General features: G+C 26.5%; 2 protein-coding genes across 2 annotated transcripts; one reads left to right on the forward strand and one right to left on the reverse strand.

The window, feature by feature from the left end:
• Positions 1-688: 688 nt before the first annotated feature.
• Positions 689-1,708, forward strand: EIN_140640 (hypothetical protein; the record flags this gene model as incomplete). The annotated part of the gene is made up of 1 exon (XM_004254759.1): positions 689-1,708. The coding sequence occupies one exon, from the start codon at positions 689-691 to the stop codon at positions 1,706-1,708; it is 1,020 nt and encodes a 339-aa protein (XP_004254807.1).
• A 7,532-nt stretch (positions 1,709-9,240) lies between these two features.
• EIN_140650 (hypothetical protein) lies at positions 9,241-9,671 on the reverse strand (the record flags this gene model as incomplete). Its single annotated transcript, XM_004254760.1, has 2 exons — positions 9,241-9,452; positions 9,485-9,671. 2 exons carry the CDS (start codon positions 9,669-9,671, stop codon positions 9,241-9,243), a joined length of 399 nt encoding a protein of 132 aa, XP_004254808.1.
• Positions 9,672-18,369: the final 8,698 nt, after the last annotated feature.

An 18,369-nucleotide genomic window follows, 5' to 3' on the forward strand; every position in this document is an offset into this window, starting at 1 on the left:
TTGGGTAAATAATAATATTTGAAAGATTATAGTTTTAGTTTAGTTGTTTTTTATTATATGAAAAAAACACAACAATAAAACAATTTTTTACATCCCAAAAGTACTGTTGTTATTAAAAATAAAAAACAATAACCCCCTTAAAAGAAAGTAGCACAAAAGGAATAAATTATTGTTAAATTTCATATCTTATTAATTTATTGGGCTGGGTTTATTGAATTGGTATTATTTAAATTTAAATCAATTTAAAAGCTCACCAAATGTGCTGTTTTAACAACTATTTATGATAAACACTAAAAATAATAATTTTGTATTTGTTACAATTTGTGTTAGTATTTTTTATTTAGTAGAAATTAAATTAAAACATAAAATTATAATTGTTTTGTTATTAATCAAAAAGGTATAATACGATTTAAATGTATCAATTGTGAAATTTATATTTTTTGAAAATTAATTCCAAAATTCCATTCAACATAATTATTAAGTTAAAAAATATCACATATTAGACGCGTAATATACATTGTGTATATATTATATTGTTGTTTTGTTAACTAATATTGTATAAAATATGTTTAATTTCTCAACACGTTTATTGTCGTTTTCATTGTTTACATTATTTCTATTATTTTGCTTTATGTTCACACAAATAATTTTTACAGTTCCTAAACAATGGAAATATTTTAACAGTACCATGCCATTTGTTAATAGTGATGTACACGTTAAACATTACGATTTTGTATATCCTGTTGTGCGACAAAACAATTCAACGGAGCCATCAGCAACTCTTTATTACAAAAAGATAGAAAAGTATATATCCAAAAAATTTGGTCCTTATTTCACATTGGACGAAAGTTATCCCCTTAAAGTGAATGTAAATACTTATGCCACATTGAAGTTGGAATATAAGCAACCAATACACAAAAACAAGACTCATTACCCACAAAAGTTATTTCTAGCTATGATCCATACAATGCCGAATAAAATTCAAAACATTATCAACATAAGAAACACATGGTGTCAAGAGAAACATGAACTTGAATTTGGATTTAAATGTATTTTTATATTAGTTAAAGGTAGTGTTGAAAAATCGAATAAAACAACAACATTTAAAGAAATGAATTCAACTAAACAAGACATTTACTTTGTTGAAATGCCGTTTTTAAACGAGGAGTGGAACACGTTGTATCATAAAGATATCGCTTCTTATATTCAGTTATATCCAATATTCAATGATTACAAGTTTTATGGACGTTTTGACAATCATGTCATTGTTAACGTAGACATGTTGAGTGACATATTGATTGAACTTCCGACAAATGGAACTGTTTTTGGACAATTTTACTCTCATGAACCCCATGGAGACAAAAAGAGTAAATATTATGATATGTTTGCTCAACCATTCAAAAAATATTATTCATTTGTTGCGGGTTACATTGCTTTATATTCTAATGATATGGCGGAATATTTTTCAACTTGGGATAAGTACTTCCAAATACCACCAAGTTCACTTGAAGACACACCATTTGGATTTTTGATCTATAGATACGCAATGGAAAAACATATTAAATTGACATTTGTGCAACCAAAACAAATTGGAACGGGGCATTCAGGACAATATGATAAAAATTATATAATTTTTCATAGAGCCCGCGAAAATGATCTGGTTCAGTATTATAACAGGTGTGTAAAGGATGGGCATTTTGTCAATTAACTAATTGAATTAAAATTAATAATTAGATAAAACAGTTTAATAAAAATAGTTTTTTCAATTAAGTTTCGTAATAAATCAACCGATGTTTTAAAATATTTTTATCATAAATTAAAATTGATATTTCTATCATTTAACACTTTGTATGATGATAGATTTAAAACTAAAGTACAAAAATAATATTAATAATATTTATAGCTAGCAAATTTAAAATAAAACTCAAAAGAAAAAGCATTTGATATGTATAAAAGTCTTTTTAATGATATCTTCTAAGCCAATAATATATTCAACAGATTCAACAAATCAACAAATTGTAAAAGTAGCCCACAGCTCAAAAAGAGCAATTTGTGATTATTGCTCCTTTATGGTTGTCTAATACAAATTTACATAAATTTCAAAATCTAACAACCACAACTTTGTTGTAATTTCACCTCAAAATTGAATTTGGAAATACAAGGAATTATTATATACTACGACTCCAATGATAAGACAGTAACTTTAATTGTTGTTAAATACATCGATAATAATTTTGATGTCAACAATAAAGGTATCATTTTTTTCATAATAGCTATTTTATCATCATTTTTAGTTGTCAATATAATAATAACTCTCACTGTTCATTCGAATAATACAAATAATTCGTTCGTATTAGTCTAACTTTTTGATTAAATTTATTTTATTAAATTGTCTTTTTATATTTTTTAAATCCACTTTTTAATTTTTATAATTGCATAAGGCTTAAAGGATTCATGAGGATTGCTTATTTTTCTGAGGATAGTAAATATCTTAAACATAATTTCTTTATTTTGTATTTTTTTGCCTAAGATCAAAAAGGTATATTTTGAAACACATGATTTTCTTTAAAAATGCTATTTATGGATTTTTTGAAAGATGATTCTTGGAGTTGATTTTTACAAAAAATAATCTACTTTCATTTTCTGATTTACCACAAGACTAACCTTGGTTTAAATGAAAACAATAAAAAGAAATTAATTTATCGAAAAAGTCAATTTTTTAATCAAAATCACAAAACAAAAGAATCTAACAATTTTTAATCTTTTTTACAAAAAAACAATTTATTATAAACCAATTCATGATATTACAAACAATAAAAATTGATAGCAAATTACATACTGTTAATTAATACTTTATGCGATGACAATCTATGTATTATCGCAAATTCAAAACGCGAGGTTTTGAAGATCGATAAAACAACAATTGATAAATGAACAATTTTGTAAAATTATTGTTTTTGTTTTAAACGGTTTTATTTATTTTTAAAAACATATACACACACGAAATATATGTTTATATTATTTTTTAAAATATGATATTAATTTTAATAAATGAATCTTTAATTTATTAATCAATTTTATATATTATTTGGCGTTTTTGTTGTTTTATAACGATTTTTGATATAATCAATTAACAAAAACCCACTTTATAAATTGTCTTTGAAAATGTTAAATATAGATTTTTAAAATCAAAAATGGCAGTGCTATACATATCTCTAAGGATGGTAAGTCATGTAACAAACAGACATTATCAACACAGACTTAAACATCTAAGAAGTGAAATGACGTGTTCCCATGTTCAAAAATAGTAACTTACTCGATATACATTTCAGACAGATGTAAAAGTGTAAACTTTCTATTTCTGTCATCCTCAGAAAATAATTGCCATCTTCATAACTGTAAATTTGTTTAAAACACAAGTTGATATCAAAATGAAACATTCTTTTTAAAATATACACAACATTATTAACTTTGTTATTACAATAAATTTGAATAATTGCATAAATTACAAAAATATTTATAAAATTTGTTATTTTTAAAAAATCAGTGTTTTCGACTTTTTTAATTTTCATTTTGATTAAAAAACAATTATCAATTTATAGGGGTGTGATAAAATGAATACTACCAAAAAATGGTTACTGTCAGTGTAGAACTTCTTTTTTGTAAAAATGAAAAACATTTTATTTTACAAAATTAAAATGGAAATTGATAATGAAAAAGTGGACTTTTGGGTTCAGTGAATATTTTTTTGATTTGAATAAGTAAAAATAGATGGAGTGTGTGTAAAATATCAAACCATAATTGAATTAACAATTAATTATATTTATATTATTAATTTTATAAGGTAATAAACCATAGTTAATAAATGAGTCAAATTATAAAACTCCTGCCCAAATTGAAAACGTTTGTGTCTATGTCGTGTTCAGTTTATGCGCCCTTTGGTATCGACTTTTCAAAAAAGCGATACCTTTCTGACTTTTTTATCATTGCGGGCTTGTTCTTGTTATATCTTGTCACTTAACTTTAATGTCAGTCCATTTGCCATATTATTTTAACACCACTTTTATAGTGTTAAAATAATATGTCAAATGTATTATATAATAATACATGATTATCATTTTAAAGTTATTATTTTAACACTTAAAATAGCTTTGTCGTTTTTTAATTGAATTATTATATTGTGATATTAATTTAAAATTTAGATGATTATCCCCTTTTGGCTTGTGTAATGTTATTTACTTAATATAAACTTGAAAAATACTAAAACAAATTATAAAATAAACCCAAATTTTTCGTTTTTAGACCACTTGAATTTCAATAAAAGTTATTTAAAATGTCAAGAGAAGATTTAACAATTCATTATTATGTTTTGATTTTTAAAGAGTGTAAAACTATAATAACATATTAAAAATAACATGTATGGTAAAGATTTTGATATATCATTTCCTATTGACGAAAAAATTGCAAAAAATTTACTACATGGGTATTTAACTGCACAATTAGACCACTCTTATCAAAAATGCAAAAAACAATATTATTATTATTGTTTCGATTGTAAAATGTGGCTACGTAAAGACGAGAAACTAAATGAAACAACCAACCCTAATAACCCCCATTTATAATTATATTCATGAAATAGCATACGTCAAAGAAAAGTTGCAAAATTTTAAAAAACTTGGAAATATGTATTTTGAAAATTATGATTTTAATAAATATCAACTTCAAACCCAATTAATTCAAAAAATAAATAATGATAAAAAACACAAATTTTATTCAACAAAAAATGTTAGAAATTTATTACGAAATTTGGTATCTCTTCAATTTCTTGATTGTACCAAGTATTCAAACAATAATTTTTATCATCAAAATTTAACACCTTTGAATGTTACACCTGAAAATGATGTTCTTTTTAGAAATGAAACTAAATTATTAAATTTGGAATCAACTTTATTTAAACAATCAAAACAATTAACCAGACAAAAATAGGATCTTTTCAAATGGAAGAAGAAGAACTTGTTGTTTTACCAAATGAAGACAATGATTCATCATGTTTAAGTACTTCAAATGAAGAAATGTCAGATGATAGTGATATTTTATATGATATACATACCGCATCTACAACTCCTGATATTGACAATTTCATGGAAAGCAATGATAATCTCAATAACAAACAAGTAATGGAAATTGACACAAATAACAATCAAAACGAAAATTTCTCTGGAAAAGAAATAACAACCAAAAAATTGAAACACAAGAAAATGAAAATAATGATTTAAATGTATTTATGCAGACAGAAGAATTTAAAGAAAATAAAAGTGAAAGTGATATAATTAGAATAGAATTAAATAACCCACCAAACACTTTTATTAAAGCCTTTTCGGTTAAAAGAAAAAAGTAATTAAAAATTTAACAGAAAAGGTTGATTTTTATGAAATGGAAGAAGTCCGTCAAACTTTTCATGATGAAGCCGATTGGCGTTCTTTATATGATATTTTAATTAGAATTGGTTTCGAAAATGGCAAATTTGAATATAAATCTTGTGTAGAAGCAATAGACTTTTTTATGATAATGATGATGAAAATTGGATAGATAAGGGAAATTTATCTAAAATGGAAATTGAAAATTTTAAAATTAAATTGAGTCAACATTTAATAAATCGAATTTTAAATTCAAATCGAATGTCAGAATCACATCGAAAAGATGTGGTTTCAATCCTTAACATAGTTTTTAAACTTTTAGCACCTGATAAACTTCACTTGTGTAAGAAAATGGCATGTAGTGCCAGAAAGGGTATAGAAGAACCGGAGGGGGATTTTATAAGTGGATTTCAAGGAATGTTATCAACAGCAAGACAATCAAATGCAGTTACTTTTGCTTTGGATGAAATTTCAATTGGAAGTGATTCATTTTATTGTATATTCATTAGAGTTGTTGAAAATGACAAATATTTTGAATGTCCACTTTTTTATAAAGAATATGAAGAATTTGATAAAAACGCCAACGCTATATGCAAATGGTTCACGGAAAGAGTTTCTTCTTTGGGACTCAAAAGGTCTCAGTGGACCGCCATATGTAGTGACACAGATGCAGTTTTGAGTGCTGAATTTAATAGCATGGTCAAAGGAGTTGAAAAACATCAAAAACGAGACAAAAAAACAAAATTTTGGTGTAGTGCAAAAGTTTGTTGGGTCAACTTGTATGGCACATAAAAGCAATTCTGTTGATGGAAACACATTACATATTCATCCTCTCGATATCTTCGTTACTTTTATGCAATGATTTTGTACAAAAACCATTCTTGATAAATACAAATTGTATGTACAACAACAACCCAAACAGAAATTAAAAACAAATGGAGTGTATTGTAAAACACGATGGGAATATATTGGCATTAATATTGGTGCCATATTAGAACAAATTGAATTTATTTACAATTTTTTAAAAATTGAAACAAACCAAATCGCCATTCAAGATATTTACAAAAAAATCAAAGGTAATTTATGTTGATAATAATCATCCAGAAACACCTCAAAATACACACAACACGTTTGATTTGACAAATAATTATATTAGATTCGCCTTTGATCTTACATATGATATAACCAGGATAATGGTTCCCTTTAATCGAAGTCTTCAAACAAGAAGAGCTGTAATTTGGTATAACATCGAATTGGTACATTTGTTTGAAAAATATGTCAAACAAATAATAACAGACGAGTTATGGGGTGATATAATTCAATTTGAGAAATTAAAACATTTCCCTTTACTCCAAAAGGCTGATTATCAAGTTGATTTAAAAGATGTAAAACATGTGATGTCGGTTTTTACGTCAGATGATTATTAAGATACACAAATCCATTAAGAAGTGTAAATGTTGTTAGTGTATCGCCCAGTGAAGATGACTATAATAATTTATGAGAACCAATAATTTCAAAATTCAAATCAAAAATTGATGATATTTTAGAAATATTTAATTTACCAGAAATTATGATAAATACACTCCAATTTCAAATTCCTAATAAATACAAAAAATACGAAGAAGAAATTAAAAAATATGGGAAAAAACTTTATAATGAATATTACAATAAACAAGAAAAAATTGATGAAAAAAGAGAAGAAATACAAAATAAAAAACATCTTTCAAAATTTGAAATGGAGTTACGTGGTAAAGATTTTAAGGACACTTTCAATCTAACTTCTTATCCCTTAAATAAAGAAGAAAACCCCTTTTTATATGGTATTCTTTGTTTCTTATATTCCATTCCTCCGACATCAGTATCAGTGGAAAGGTTTTTTTCGAGTGTCAAACGAGTTACAAAAGTAAATATGAAAATACAAACAATATTCAAAAGACTTTTTGTAAGTCTAAATTATAACAAAAAATTTCATTTTGGCGGTTTTAATATACATGTGGACGTTTAAGTATAAAAGTTACTTGTTATAAATGATTAAATGTTTGATTTAGCAAGTTTGTACAATAAATAACTTGATGTAATGCAATGTCATTATTTTATTTTTATTTAAATTTTATAAAATTTTATACAAATAAAATACAAATAAAATAAAAAAATATAAATATAAAATTATATTTAAATTTCAAGTTTATATGTATAATTTCTATTGTTATTATTAATAATTAGAATAAAAACAATAATTTATAATGGTTGTAATATTATTAATGATATAGTTTATATGTGGTTTATAATATTTTATAACAGGTTTATTGAAATTATTAATTTAATATATTTATATTATAATAATAATAAAATTTATCATAAAAATGTAAATATAGAACAAAAAGTTAATTATTTGATTTTTTTCTGTTTTTTCTGGAATTTTTGATTGTTTTATCTCTTGGAGATTTGTAAATTTAATGATTATTTTATTATTCTTTTTAGTTTTTAACATGTTTTTTCTGTTTAAACTTTGAAACATATTTGTAATAAGATTAATACACAAGTTTGCATCAATGACTTGATTACTACTCACTGACACACAGACTTAACCAATGACTTTGGCCCAATGTGAAAACCTTACTATAAATGTTCTGTCTTAAATTGACAACAGATTCATATCAACAGTAGACATGCGGATATATGATATTATCAAATTATGTTGATTAGACTGAATGGCATGTTCGAATTGACTTTATTGATAAACGATTGATTTTGTATAATGTTTTGTTTCAAATTTCAAACCAACACAAAAACATTAAACTTTTCGTATTTCAAAAATACTTTTTGGTTTCTTCATTTATGACATGTTATCATTTTATTTATACATTTTGTTAATGTACTTTCAATGTTTGTATAAATATATAAATTTGTTATTCAAAATTAATGTTATTGATCAGCCTTTTTTAAAAAATCCTATAAAAATTAACAACTTTTTGCACAATATTTCTTTAAAATAACGTATAACTACGGGTTTAGAATATTTTGGTGTTTTTATATGAGATTTATTGTTTATATTAATATTGGCTACCACTAACCTATTTTTACTTAAGACATCTTTTTGAGATTAGTTCCTTTTTTAAAGAAGAAAAAATGCAATTATAAGATAAATTTTTTTAAACATAAAAAAATATTTTTGTATGTAAAATATCAAAATTTCCCGAACCTTGTCAATACCTTCAATTACGACCATCTTTTTGATTTATTTGATAAACTTTTTTTATTTTATAATTTTTAAAATTAAATTAATAATTTTATTAATTTAAAATATAAATAGTTTTTGTCTTTTCAACATGATTATTTCAAACCAATCAAAAAATATTGTTACGACGTTAATATGACTTTTAATCGTTTGACTTGAACCCATTAAATGTTTACACCGCCCAATTTTATGATGCTACCCACGCATCAGAACCACGTGCATGCAAGTTTCTTGTTGGATATAGAACATCGCCAAATCCCTTTAAAACGTATCGATAACACGATTTGAATATCTTGGTTGTTATAATTAAAGAACTCTCTGGTCTCTTAAGTGCTTTGTTGAAGTATTATGCCGCAGCACGCTGGATATTTCATCAACAGAAATGCAAATATCGACGACACACACGTCTCGCTCTGAGCTTTTTTGCTGAAATAATTATTACCTTGCAACTGATAGATGACTGAAACCAAATGTTTGTTTTCTGAACAGCTCAACAGTTGTATTTAGAAACGAACCATGATTTGAACACACATTAAGTCATTGTGTTTACTTTTTACTCTTTGCGCTCCACATAGATTCTAATCGTTACCGCGATATTTTGTTCAACAAAAGAAATGTCTGCACCATAATAATACAATGTACAACGTCCATCAAGAACGTGTAATACTCAGGGTAACAGAGAGACACTTTCTCCTTCCCTAACTTGTTAACTAACAACCGTAATTTGAGTGCCATAACCGTGAAAAGCTCACAATGAAAATTTCCACTACTTTGGATATTCATTGAGTCAATAAAGACTTCAAAGAAGTCGCCAACTTCTTTGATTAACATTGAAAGAATGTATCATCTCCCCAAAAACGTCCCTCTGCTCTTGTTTCATCTCGTTCTAACCTCGCCATCGGAAGTACTACACATTTGAATAAACTTTCTAACGCCTCGTTGGAGTCTAAGACTGCACTTCGCAGTGTCTGGTATTGGTGAAAACAATAGACATATAGAGACGGTGTATATAACATTGTCGTATTCGCTTTGTCTAATTTCAGAAACAAATGAGGCTTGAATGATTGACATTAACACTGAAAAGTGTTTCAAAGTGACTGAGAAGTAAATTGTGTGGTCTTTATCAGATATTTAGATGTGGTTTTGCCCGCTGATGTTATGTGAAGTAACAAAGACAATACAGAGTCTATCGTGTCTTTTTTCAAGAAGATACGGGAGTGTCTTTTGAGGACATCCGCCTTATCAAAAATTTCCACACAAAAGCTCTGTGATGTGAATGAGAATGTTGTGATCAGATGTAATAGAGCAGAGAAGAGAGGCAAATAGAGTTTTAAAAGGGACAGAAATTTACACAGGAAGTCTGACGTGATGTCCAGAATGTTTCTCTTTGAAACAGTAATTACTTCTAAGAGTGAAAGGACTTATGAACATCAATGGACACAAAACAAGTAGTTTCTTGTTTCTGGCGACACAGAAGTGTTTTTTAAATCTAACAGTTGTGGTGACTTTGAGTCTTCTTCTCTTAGTTCAAGAGGGTTAATAGGGCTTTGTGGTGCTGTTAGAGTCACAAACTTATTTTTAGGTACTTTCATTATGTTGTTGTGTTGGTGACTTCTGAAGAGTCAAGTTGTCCCCAAAAATATCTTTAGTGTTTTCTTCACTGACATGGTCGTTGATTTGAATAATTTCTACACCCCAGTTCACAATGTCGTTTCTTCACTTTTTCTTATGGAGTCTATTCGTGCTTTGTATAACAATTTCCTTAACTCCCATCATCACTCTGTCGAAGAAAGCCAAGTACTTTATACAACTCATCAAAGACCCTCAAAAAGTACATCAGAAATGAAACCAAGCCGTTCAGTTTTTCATCGGAAGCGTCTAAGCCCAAAATTTCTTTTAACAGCCAGGTCGATGACTTTGATGATTTAGTTGCTGACTTATTCATCAATAAAGAGTGACATCAATTTCCCTCTTTACTATTTTGAAACCAATGTTTCTATGCTACCATTGACGATCATGATGTCACCGAAACTGTATATGTCCCGATGTGTTGGTGACCCTTCATGCCCTGCCAACACTTCACTGTTGCCCTCTAACTTAATGACATTTTGTGTGCGTCTCAACTCGGAAGTAACATCACTATATACCACAAATCAAAAACCGGACTTTTTCTTTGGTCTGTTTTTTTGAAAATAAAATAATGTTTCAAAAGTACTTTTTTATTTATTATTAAACCTTATTTCAAAAATCGGACCCAGTGTTATTTTTATACCTTTTCGTGTTTCTTCTTCTTTTTTTATTTTATAAAAGTGCTTTTACTTACTCAGAGACTTTCTTAACAATATGAAAAAATACTATTTTTTGTTCAACTTACATAGGTTTCAGCTTAAATTTCTTAAATAATTCGGACCTTGTTTTTATCATAGAAAACGGTCTGATTAATTTTTTTAAATTTAAAAAAACAATAAAAAATATAAAAAATGTATTGTTGTTATTATCAGAGTTTCTTTTTTTAGGTAAAAATCCTCAAATTTAACGGTATAATATAGTATATTTTTAAATTAAAAATTCAAAATCATCACAAAACACCACAAAAAAATGTATAAAATTCCAGCCAAAATAATACTAAAAAAATAAATAATAATAAAGTATGTAATTATTTAATAATTTAAAAAAAAGAAATGGGAAAATAATAATAATTAAACGACAACTTAAACATCAAACTCCATTAAAACATTTAAAATGACCAAAAATAAAGTCAAATTTGAAAATTTACCACAAAGATTTTCTTTTTTATCACAAAAACATTTCAGACAATGTTATTGATTTAATCAATTTGTTATCGTAATATAACTGATAAATATCAAATGAAACCTTTTACTGTAACCGAGGTTGTAGAAATAACAGAAAAAGGATTATCAATTAATATAAATCAGCTTCCGCTATGTTTTATATCTCAAATTTTTCAAGACGATTTATTCGTACCGGTGTTTGACAATCAATTCGATGAAGAAAAAATCAAATTATTAGAAACAATGTCTATGGGGCCATTTTCTATTAATCAGCTAGATGTTGAAGTGTTAGTTGGTCAAACTTCAACTAAAATAACATTTTTTTGCCTTTTGGATATTCAATTAAATCTAAACAAGAACTTACAATTGAAAAGTTAACAAAAAGAATGGAGATACTTGAAAACAAAATGTTGATGTTGGGTAATCAGTCTTCCAATTTTTTCGAATACTTCCTCCTAGAATTCAATTGGATAAAAAACAATCAAAAGAGTTAAATATTAAAAAAAGTATGGACAATGGTATAAGAAGTTCGACAGAAATAATAAAAATGTTTCGTGAAAATAATATGGAATCACCTGGTAAAACGCGTTTACTACGCGCAATGAAAATTTATCCAGACATTCAAATCATGAAAAGAGGAAGACCAAATAAATCTGTGTTAATGGAAAAACATATAATAAAAAGAACAAATAAATTTCCAGAAGAAAGTTGTAACAAATGTGCAAAAGCAATAAGTCGGTATTATAAAAATCCATTATCCAAATCATCTGTTTTTAGAATTAGAAAACAACAAAATTTTTGTTTTAAAAAACAAAAGGTTGAACAATTTTTATCACACAAAAACACAAGAGACAGAAAAATACTTGTCAACAAAGAAATTTCTTTGTTCAATTCTTTAAATTCTAAAAATGTCGGAAAAACAAGAAAAACTAAAATTACAACTGTATTTTCCGATGAAAGTCGGTTTTGTTATTGCAAAGATGGGGAAAACGTCTTTGGATAAATAAAAATAATTTGTCAAAAAATACATATTTTAAAGCGGTCAAACACAGTTCATCTGTCATGGTTTTTGGTGCCATTGGGTACAACTTTAAAAGTAGTTTGGTTTTATGTGAAGAAATTTTAAACCAAGATAGTTATGTCCACATGCTTAATGATTCGGGTGTTTTAATTGAATTAAAAAATATAGAAAACACTTCCGTTTCATGCAAGACGGCGCACCAGCACATCGAGACAAAAACACTCTCAAGTTTCTATATTCAAAAGGTATTTCTGTACTTGATGGTTGGCCTGGCAACTCTTGTGATTTGAATCCCATTGAACATCTTTGGGGAATAATGAAAAAAACACCATAATATCAATGGGAGATTCAAAAATGGAAATTTTTGACAAGTTGAAAGAATCATGGGACAAAATATCACAAGCAACAATTAATCGTCCTGTTGAAAGTTATCCAAAAAGATTACTTTTGTGCAGAAAAAATAAATATGTGTCTATTTCCAGGCTAATGAACAATGCTCACAGGTTTTAAATACATTTTTGTTACTATTTTAAAATATAATAATTTGAAAAAATAACAAGAAAAAATACAGCTTTAATATAAATAAAAATTGTATGTGTAGTTATAAAAATATTTAATTGGACCATTTTTAGTGGTCCGTTTTATGAAATAAGGTTTATTATTTATTTATTTTACCAAAATACCTTTTTGAGACACTTTTTAAATTATAACTTCCCAAAAATGATTTCGATTGTTAAATTATTTTGTAAAAGTTTAAATATATAACGAACAATTATTTACAACATAAATTATATATTATAACAAACAACATAAAAACATATAATATTAAATGTTTTTCATATGAAAACTTAATTATAATCATCTTATTAATTTCACCACTGTTTGATCGTTTGAAAGTGATTAAATTTACAAATTTCAAGTCTCCTTTTATAAGATTCAATAAGTGTGTTTATTTCTTTGCATTTTATTTTATTCCACATTTTTTCAACATTTTGAAAAATTTCCATTTCATTCATTCCAGCTGTAATCTCAATTCGTCTTTTAATTATTGACCAGACATTTTCAATTGGATTGAGGTCTGGGGAGTTTCCTGGCCATCCCTGAAGTAATGTAAATTTATTGTCATTGAAATATTTTAGTGTTTTTTTCGATTTGTGTGGAGGGGCGTTGTATTGCATAAAAATGGATTTTTCCCACACTTCTTTTGAGTAGAATTGATTAAATCATTTTCTTTGAACATTTGTATGTATTTGTCTGCATTGATTTTTCCGTGCAACCAAATTAACTTACTTTTATAATTAGGACCAATGGCTCCAAAAACCATCACAGATGCAGTGTGTTTTGAAAGAAAAGTGTAATATTTGAATTTTCAGAATGTGGTTGGATCCACATTTTGGATCGACAATCTTTCACAAGACAAAATCTACATTCATCTGCATACACGATTTTGCGAGGTTTTTTTCCCACTTTTTTCGATATTTTGAATCATTTTCAATTCAGCAGTTACAAAGCGTTTTCTATCCAATATATTTTTTAAAGAAAGGAGTGGTTTTTCGGTGAAATTTTATATGTAAAGTTATTTTTTCGTATTATGTTGACTGTTGTAGCTGAAAACTTTGTTTTATGGAATTTTGACAATTTTTTGGCATTGAATACCACTTTCTTTGGGATATTTTTAGTTCGTTTTATCACCAACCTTTTTATTCTATCTCGTTGTTGTTGAACTTTTTTAACAAAAGAAGACCGGTTCAAATTAAAGTATTTGTATATTCGAGCCTTTCCAGGTGCTACTATACCATTTTCTCTAAAAACACGGATGATATTATTGGGAGTGCAAATTCCACTTTTAATACATTTTTCTATATTTACTTCTTTTGATACTTCTTTATCAAGTATTATGATAGCTGAATTCAACAATTGATTTTTTGACTTAACTGAAATGATGTCGAATTTTGAGGTTGTTTGTTTCATAAACATTCTTACCTCTTTCATGAATACATCAATTTTATCTTCCTCAACATAATCAATTGGTAATGAAAATGTTTGTTTTGTTGAAGTTCCGCTTCCAATTAACACATCACAAGTCTTCTCAGTTAATCCAAATGGTTCTTTGGATGCTTCTTCCAAATTTTTAAGTTGATATTCATTACAATAATCAAGAAGAATACTTTTATATATTTCTTCGTTATAAATTTGACACAAATAATAGTTGTGTAATTGTGTAAACCATATTTCACCCGACAGAATTTTCTCTGTACAATCTTTTAAAGGTAATTGTTGCATATTTATTTCTGAGTATTTGTGGTTTTATTTTGATTGTTTAACCTCACTTGTGTTTGAAGTTATTGTTTTACTTTTATTGCAAAAAATAACTTTAAATGCACTTTTGATTTGTTAATACAAAAAAATGAAGACCAAAAATTGGTCTGTTGGTGGTCCAGTAAAAACAGAAAAAAAAAACATGGGTCCACTCAGAAGTTGAGGATATTTATGGCAATATTTTCAAGGCTTTTTCTTTTGCTGATCAGTAGTAAAAAACACTATGTCAATTATTTTCTTTGGTCTGTTCATGGTCCGGTTTTTGGTTTATGGTATATAGAGTCAAAAAGTCGTTCATAACAACACCAATACGATACCACGTGTCGTACTCGACTTGTTTCGACATCATGCACTGCCCCTCGTAATTCACTTCAAGCTTCCCGTTTTTCATCTTAAGCTCTATTATCGTCTCTTTGTCGACTGAATTACCAAACAAATTGTGTATGATGGTAAGGATCTCGTAATCGCCAAGACTCACTTTCAACCATTATATGTTGTTTACCTCATCGCCATCAATCCAATCCGACTTTTTAATAAATGAAATACCTACTTTAATGTCAATGGTGACGCCACCAACATTATTTCCAATTGATGTAATTTGTTTTCTTTCGAATGTATTACAATTTCGCAGTCACAGTCCCAATATTTAAAAACACGATTTAACACAGATAGTTTATTCTTTATTGTATTATCATTTCGACAAACTTAAGAATTACAACAAAATGTTTATGATGTTTAAAACGCTGACAATGCCGGTCATTTTTTATTATTACCAGAGCTCATGCAATGTTTGTGTATTTACCTGTTGTGTTGGTTAAATTGTCAGTTTACCAATATGTTTTTAAGATTCCAATTGATTTCTAATTCTTTGTAATTTATAATGATAAAAATGACAAGGTTTGAAAAAAAGGTTGCATTTAAAACATTTTTAGAGACTTTATTTACCTAAGATCGATTAATAATATAAATCTTTTTAAAGAAAATTTAGTGCTTTTCAATCATGTACATTTCGAAACCAAATTCAATTTGTCAAGAAATAATTCTGAAACACGGAAACCCTCGTTCAAAACATATTATGTCAACGTGTCATTTATAATTAGTTTTTTCGAAAAATAACAGGCGATTATAAAACACTAATGATTGTTTAAATTACAACGTGTTTAAAAAATCATAAATATATGTAAATCCATCAATATTAAATGGTAAATTTGTTGTTTGCATTGCAAATGTCGATTTGTAATACAATCTGATTATGTTCAAAAATCCTGGTTTGGCAAAACCTTTAAGTTTCGACAAAACTACAAGAAAAAAAATAATTATTTGGTATTATTTTAATCAAAGAATTGTCATATTACAGATGGAGGATAATGTCAGTGACAAAATTTAAATAACCCGTTTTTGAGGAAGTATAAAGTTCAATAGTTGTATTTCTCTATTAATCCGGGGTTTTGATCCCAATAAATAATTGGTAAAGGTAAAGTAAGCTTGAACACTCCTATGCTATTTTTTAGTTGTTTTCCAAAAAAATTGAGGGGAAAAATACTGTAAGTTTAAAAAACACAAAAATGTAATAATTTGTTCAAGCTTTTCTGAAAAAAGGTGATCTTAATAAAAAAGAACTTCAATAATAAAAATAAATGATTATTATTGAAACCACGAACCCTCATCCACAAAACTCACTTGAATTAACCAAAGACATTAGAAAGCCAGATACTCTATCAATCATTGCCATTGTGCACTTTAAATTCCGATGAGTTTGGTTGAGATGATAGAAGGGGGAACAGTCTTACAAATACGTTATAACTTGTTTGTTCTTTACATAGTTTTTTACTTTTTTCTGAAAGAATATGATTATTTAGACCTTTGTTGGATGTATCAAGCACAATGAGATATGTCACTTCTTTGATGTGGCAGACTAATGTCTCATTTATTATCTCTCTTTGTTCGGAGTCAAGGTCTGCAGTGTTAACGACATTAACGTAGTTGTTGGGGCTGTGAGTTTAATCATTGTTGTGCTTGGTTGGGGAATACTGTTGTTCAAAAAAACGGTCTAAAACCATTTGACAAGTCGAAAAGCACTTTATATATCAATGGAAAAAAGTTGAAACGCTTTCAACATTACGGGAAACCATCTCTTTTCTTTGAAATGACGAGATAATTTTTTCATTTGTTGCTGATTTATTGTTTTCTTTCTATTTTTTTAATTTTAATGTTGTGTGTTATTTCTTTAAAGTTAACGAGTTTTTTATTCGGTTTTGTTATAGAGCCAAAATCTTCTGTGAATTGTTCATCAAGTGATAAGAAAATGGCGTCACAACGTGTACAACACTTTATGCAAAAGGATTGACAGTAAGTGTTGGTTCAATTTACTTATAATTAGAATGTTAATAATATTTTTTGTTTTATAAAACATTATTTCTTGTTACCGACTAAATCCTTGTCATCCATATTTTCCTCTATCTGTATATATTAATGCTTTGTTAATATTTCATGAATAAAACAAATTTACATTTAAAAATACCCCCATATTAGGTTTATAAATTAATGACATTAATATTATATTTGGTAAAGTTTCAATTTATATTATTCTGAGAGTGGTGAAAAAATAATATTTTTTGTATAATAATATATGTTATAATTAACCATTTTTGTTTCTAAAATTATTTTTTTACACAACTAAAAAAACAAACAAAACTTGTTTGTGTTAAATAATTTTTATCCAGTATATTTTAAACTAAAAATCCCATATAATTTAGTGATATTATACATAATATGATCCTATGTATAATACCCAAATTATGGGATTTGTTTCGTTTCAAGTTGAAAAATGGAACTGTCGATAATTGTTTTGTGTTATAAAATTATGTTTTTGTTTTTATTTCAAAAAATAGCCCGTTTAATTAAGTAAATTATTCATAATAATATTAATAATAAATAAAAAAGTATTTGTATGTTTCTTTATTTGGACAAATAAAATAGCATTTATTGACAATGTATTACTATGTTTTTGTTATATTTTTTTCACATTTAGATATTTGAAGCATTTTTAAGTTACAGGATGGTTTTTATTTTGTTTTATTAACATTTAAGATTGTTTTTGTGTTTTAATAATTTTATAGAAATCTATTAAATATTGTAAACTGGAAAACAAAATTCTGAATTGGATTTTTTTTCATTTTTGCTAAATATTCAGGATTTTTATGCAAATCATTTTTTCTTAATAAAAAATATTTTGGGCAAAAATGCTTTTTTGAAGAACAATTTTAATAAAATAAGACGGAAAAAATAGAAAATTGTTTTTTCAAATAAAAGTTTCTCTTATTTTTGTCCCAAAAGTACAATTTTAAAAAATATGTTAGACAAATGAAAACAAATCATAATTTTGATATTTCATTTGAAATGATAAGTTATTATAACAAACAAAAAAATCCAAAAAATACATTTTAATGGTCAAATATCAAATAAAATATTATTATTATAGTTTTATTTATAAAATATTATAGAATTTACAACCAAACCAAATATAAAGCCAAAGTTTGTTGTTAACATAAAAAAACTGTCTATAATAATAATAAATAAAAA

This window comes from Entamoeba invadens (assembly GCF_000330505.1).
Source record: "Entamoeba invadens IP1 unplaced genomic scaffold scaff_1105074725511, whole genome shotgun sequence".
Taxonomy (NCBI): domain Eukaryota; phylum Evosea; order Mastigamoebida; family Endamoebidae; genus Entamoeba; species Entamoeba invadens.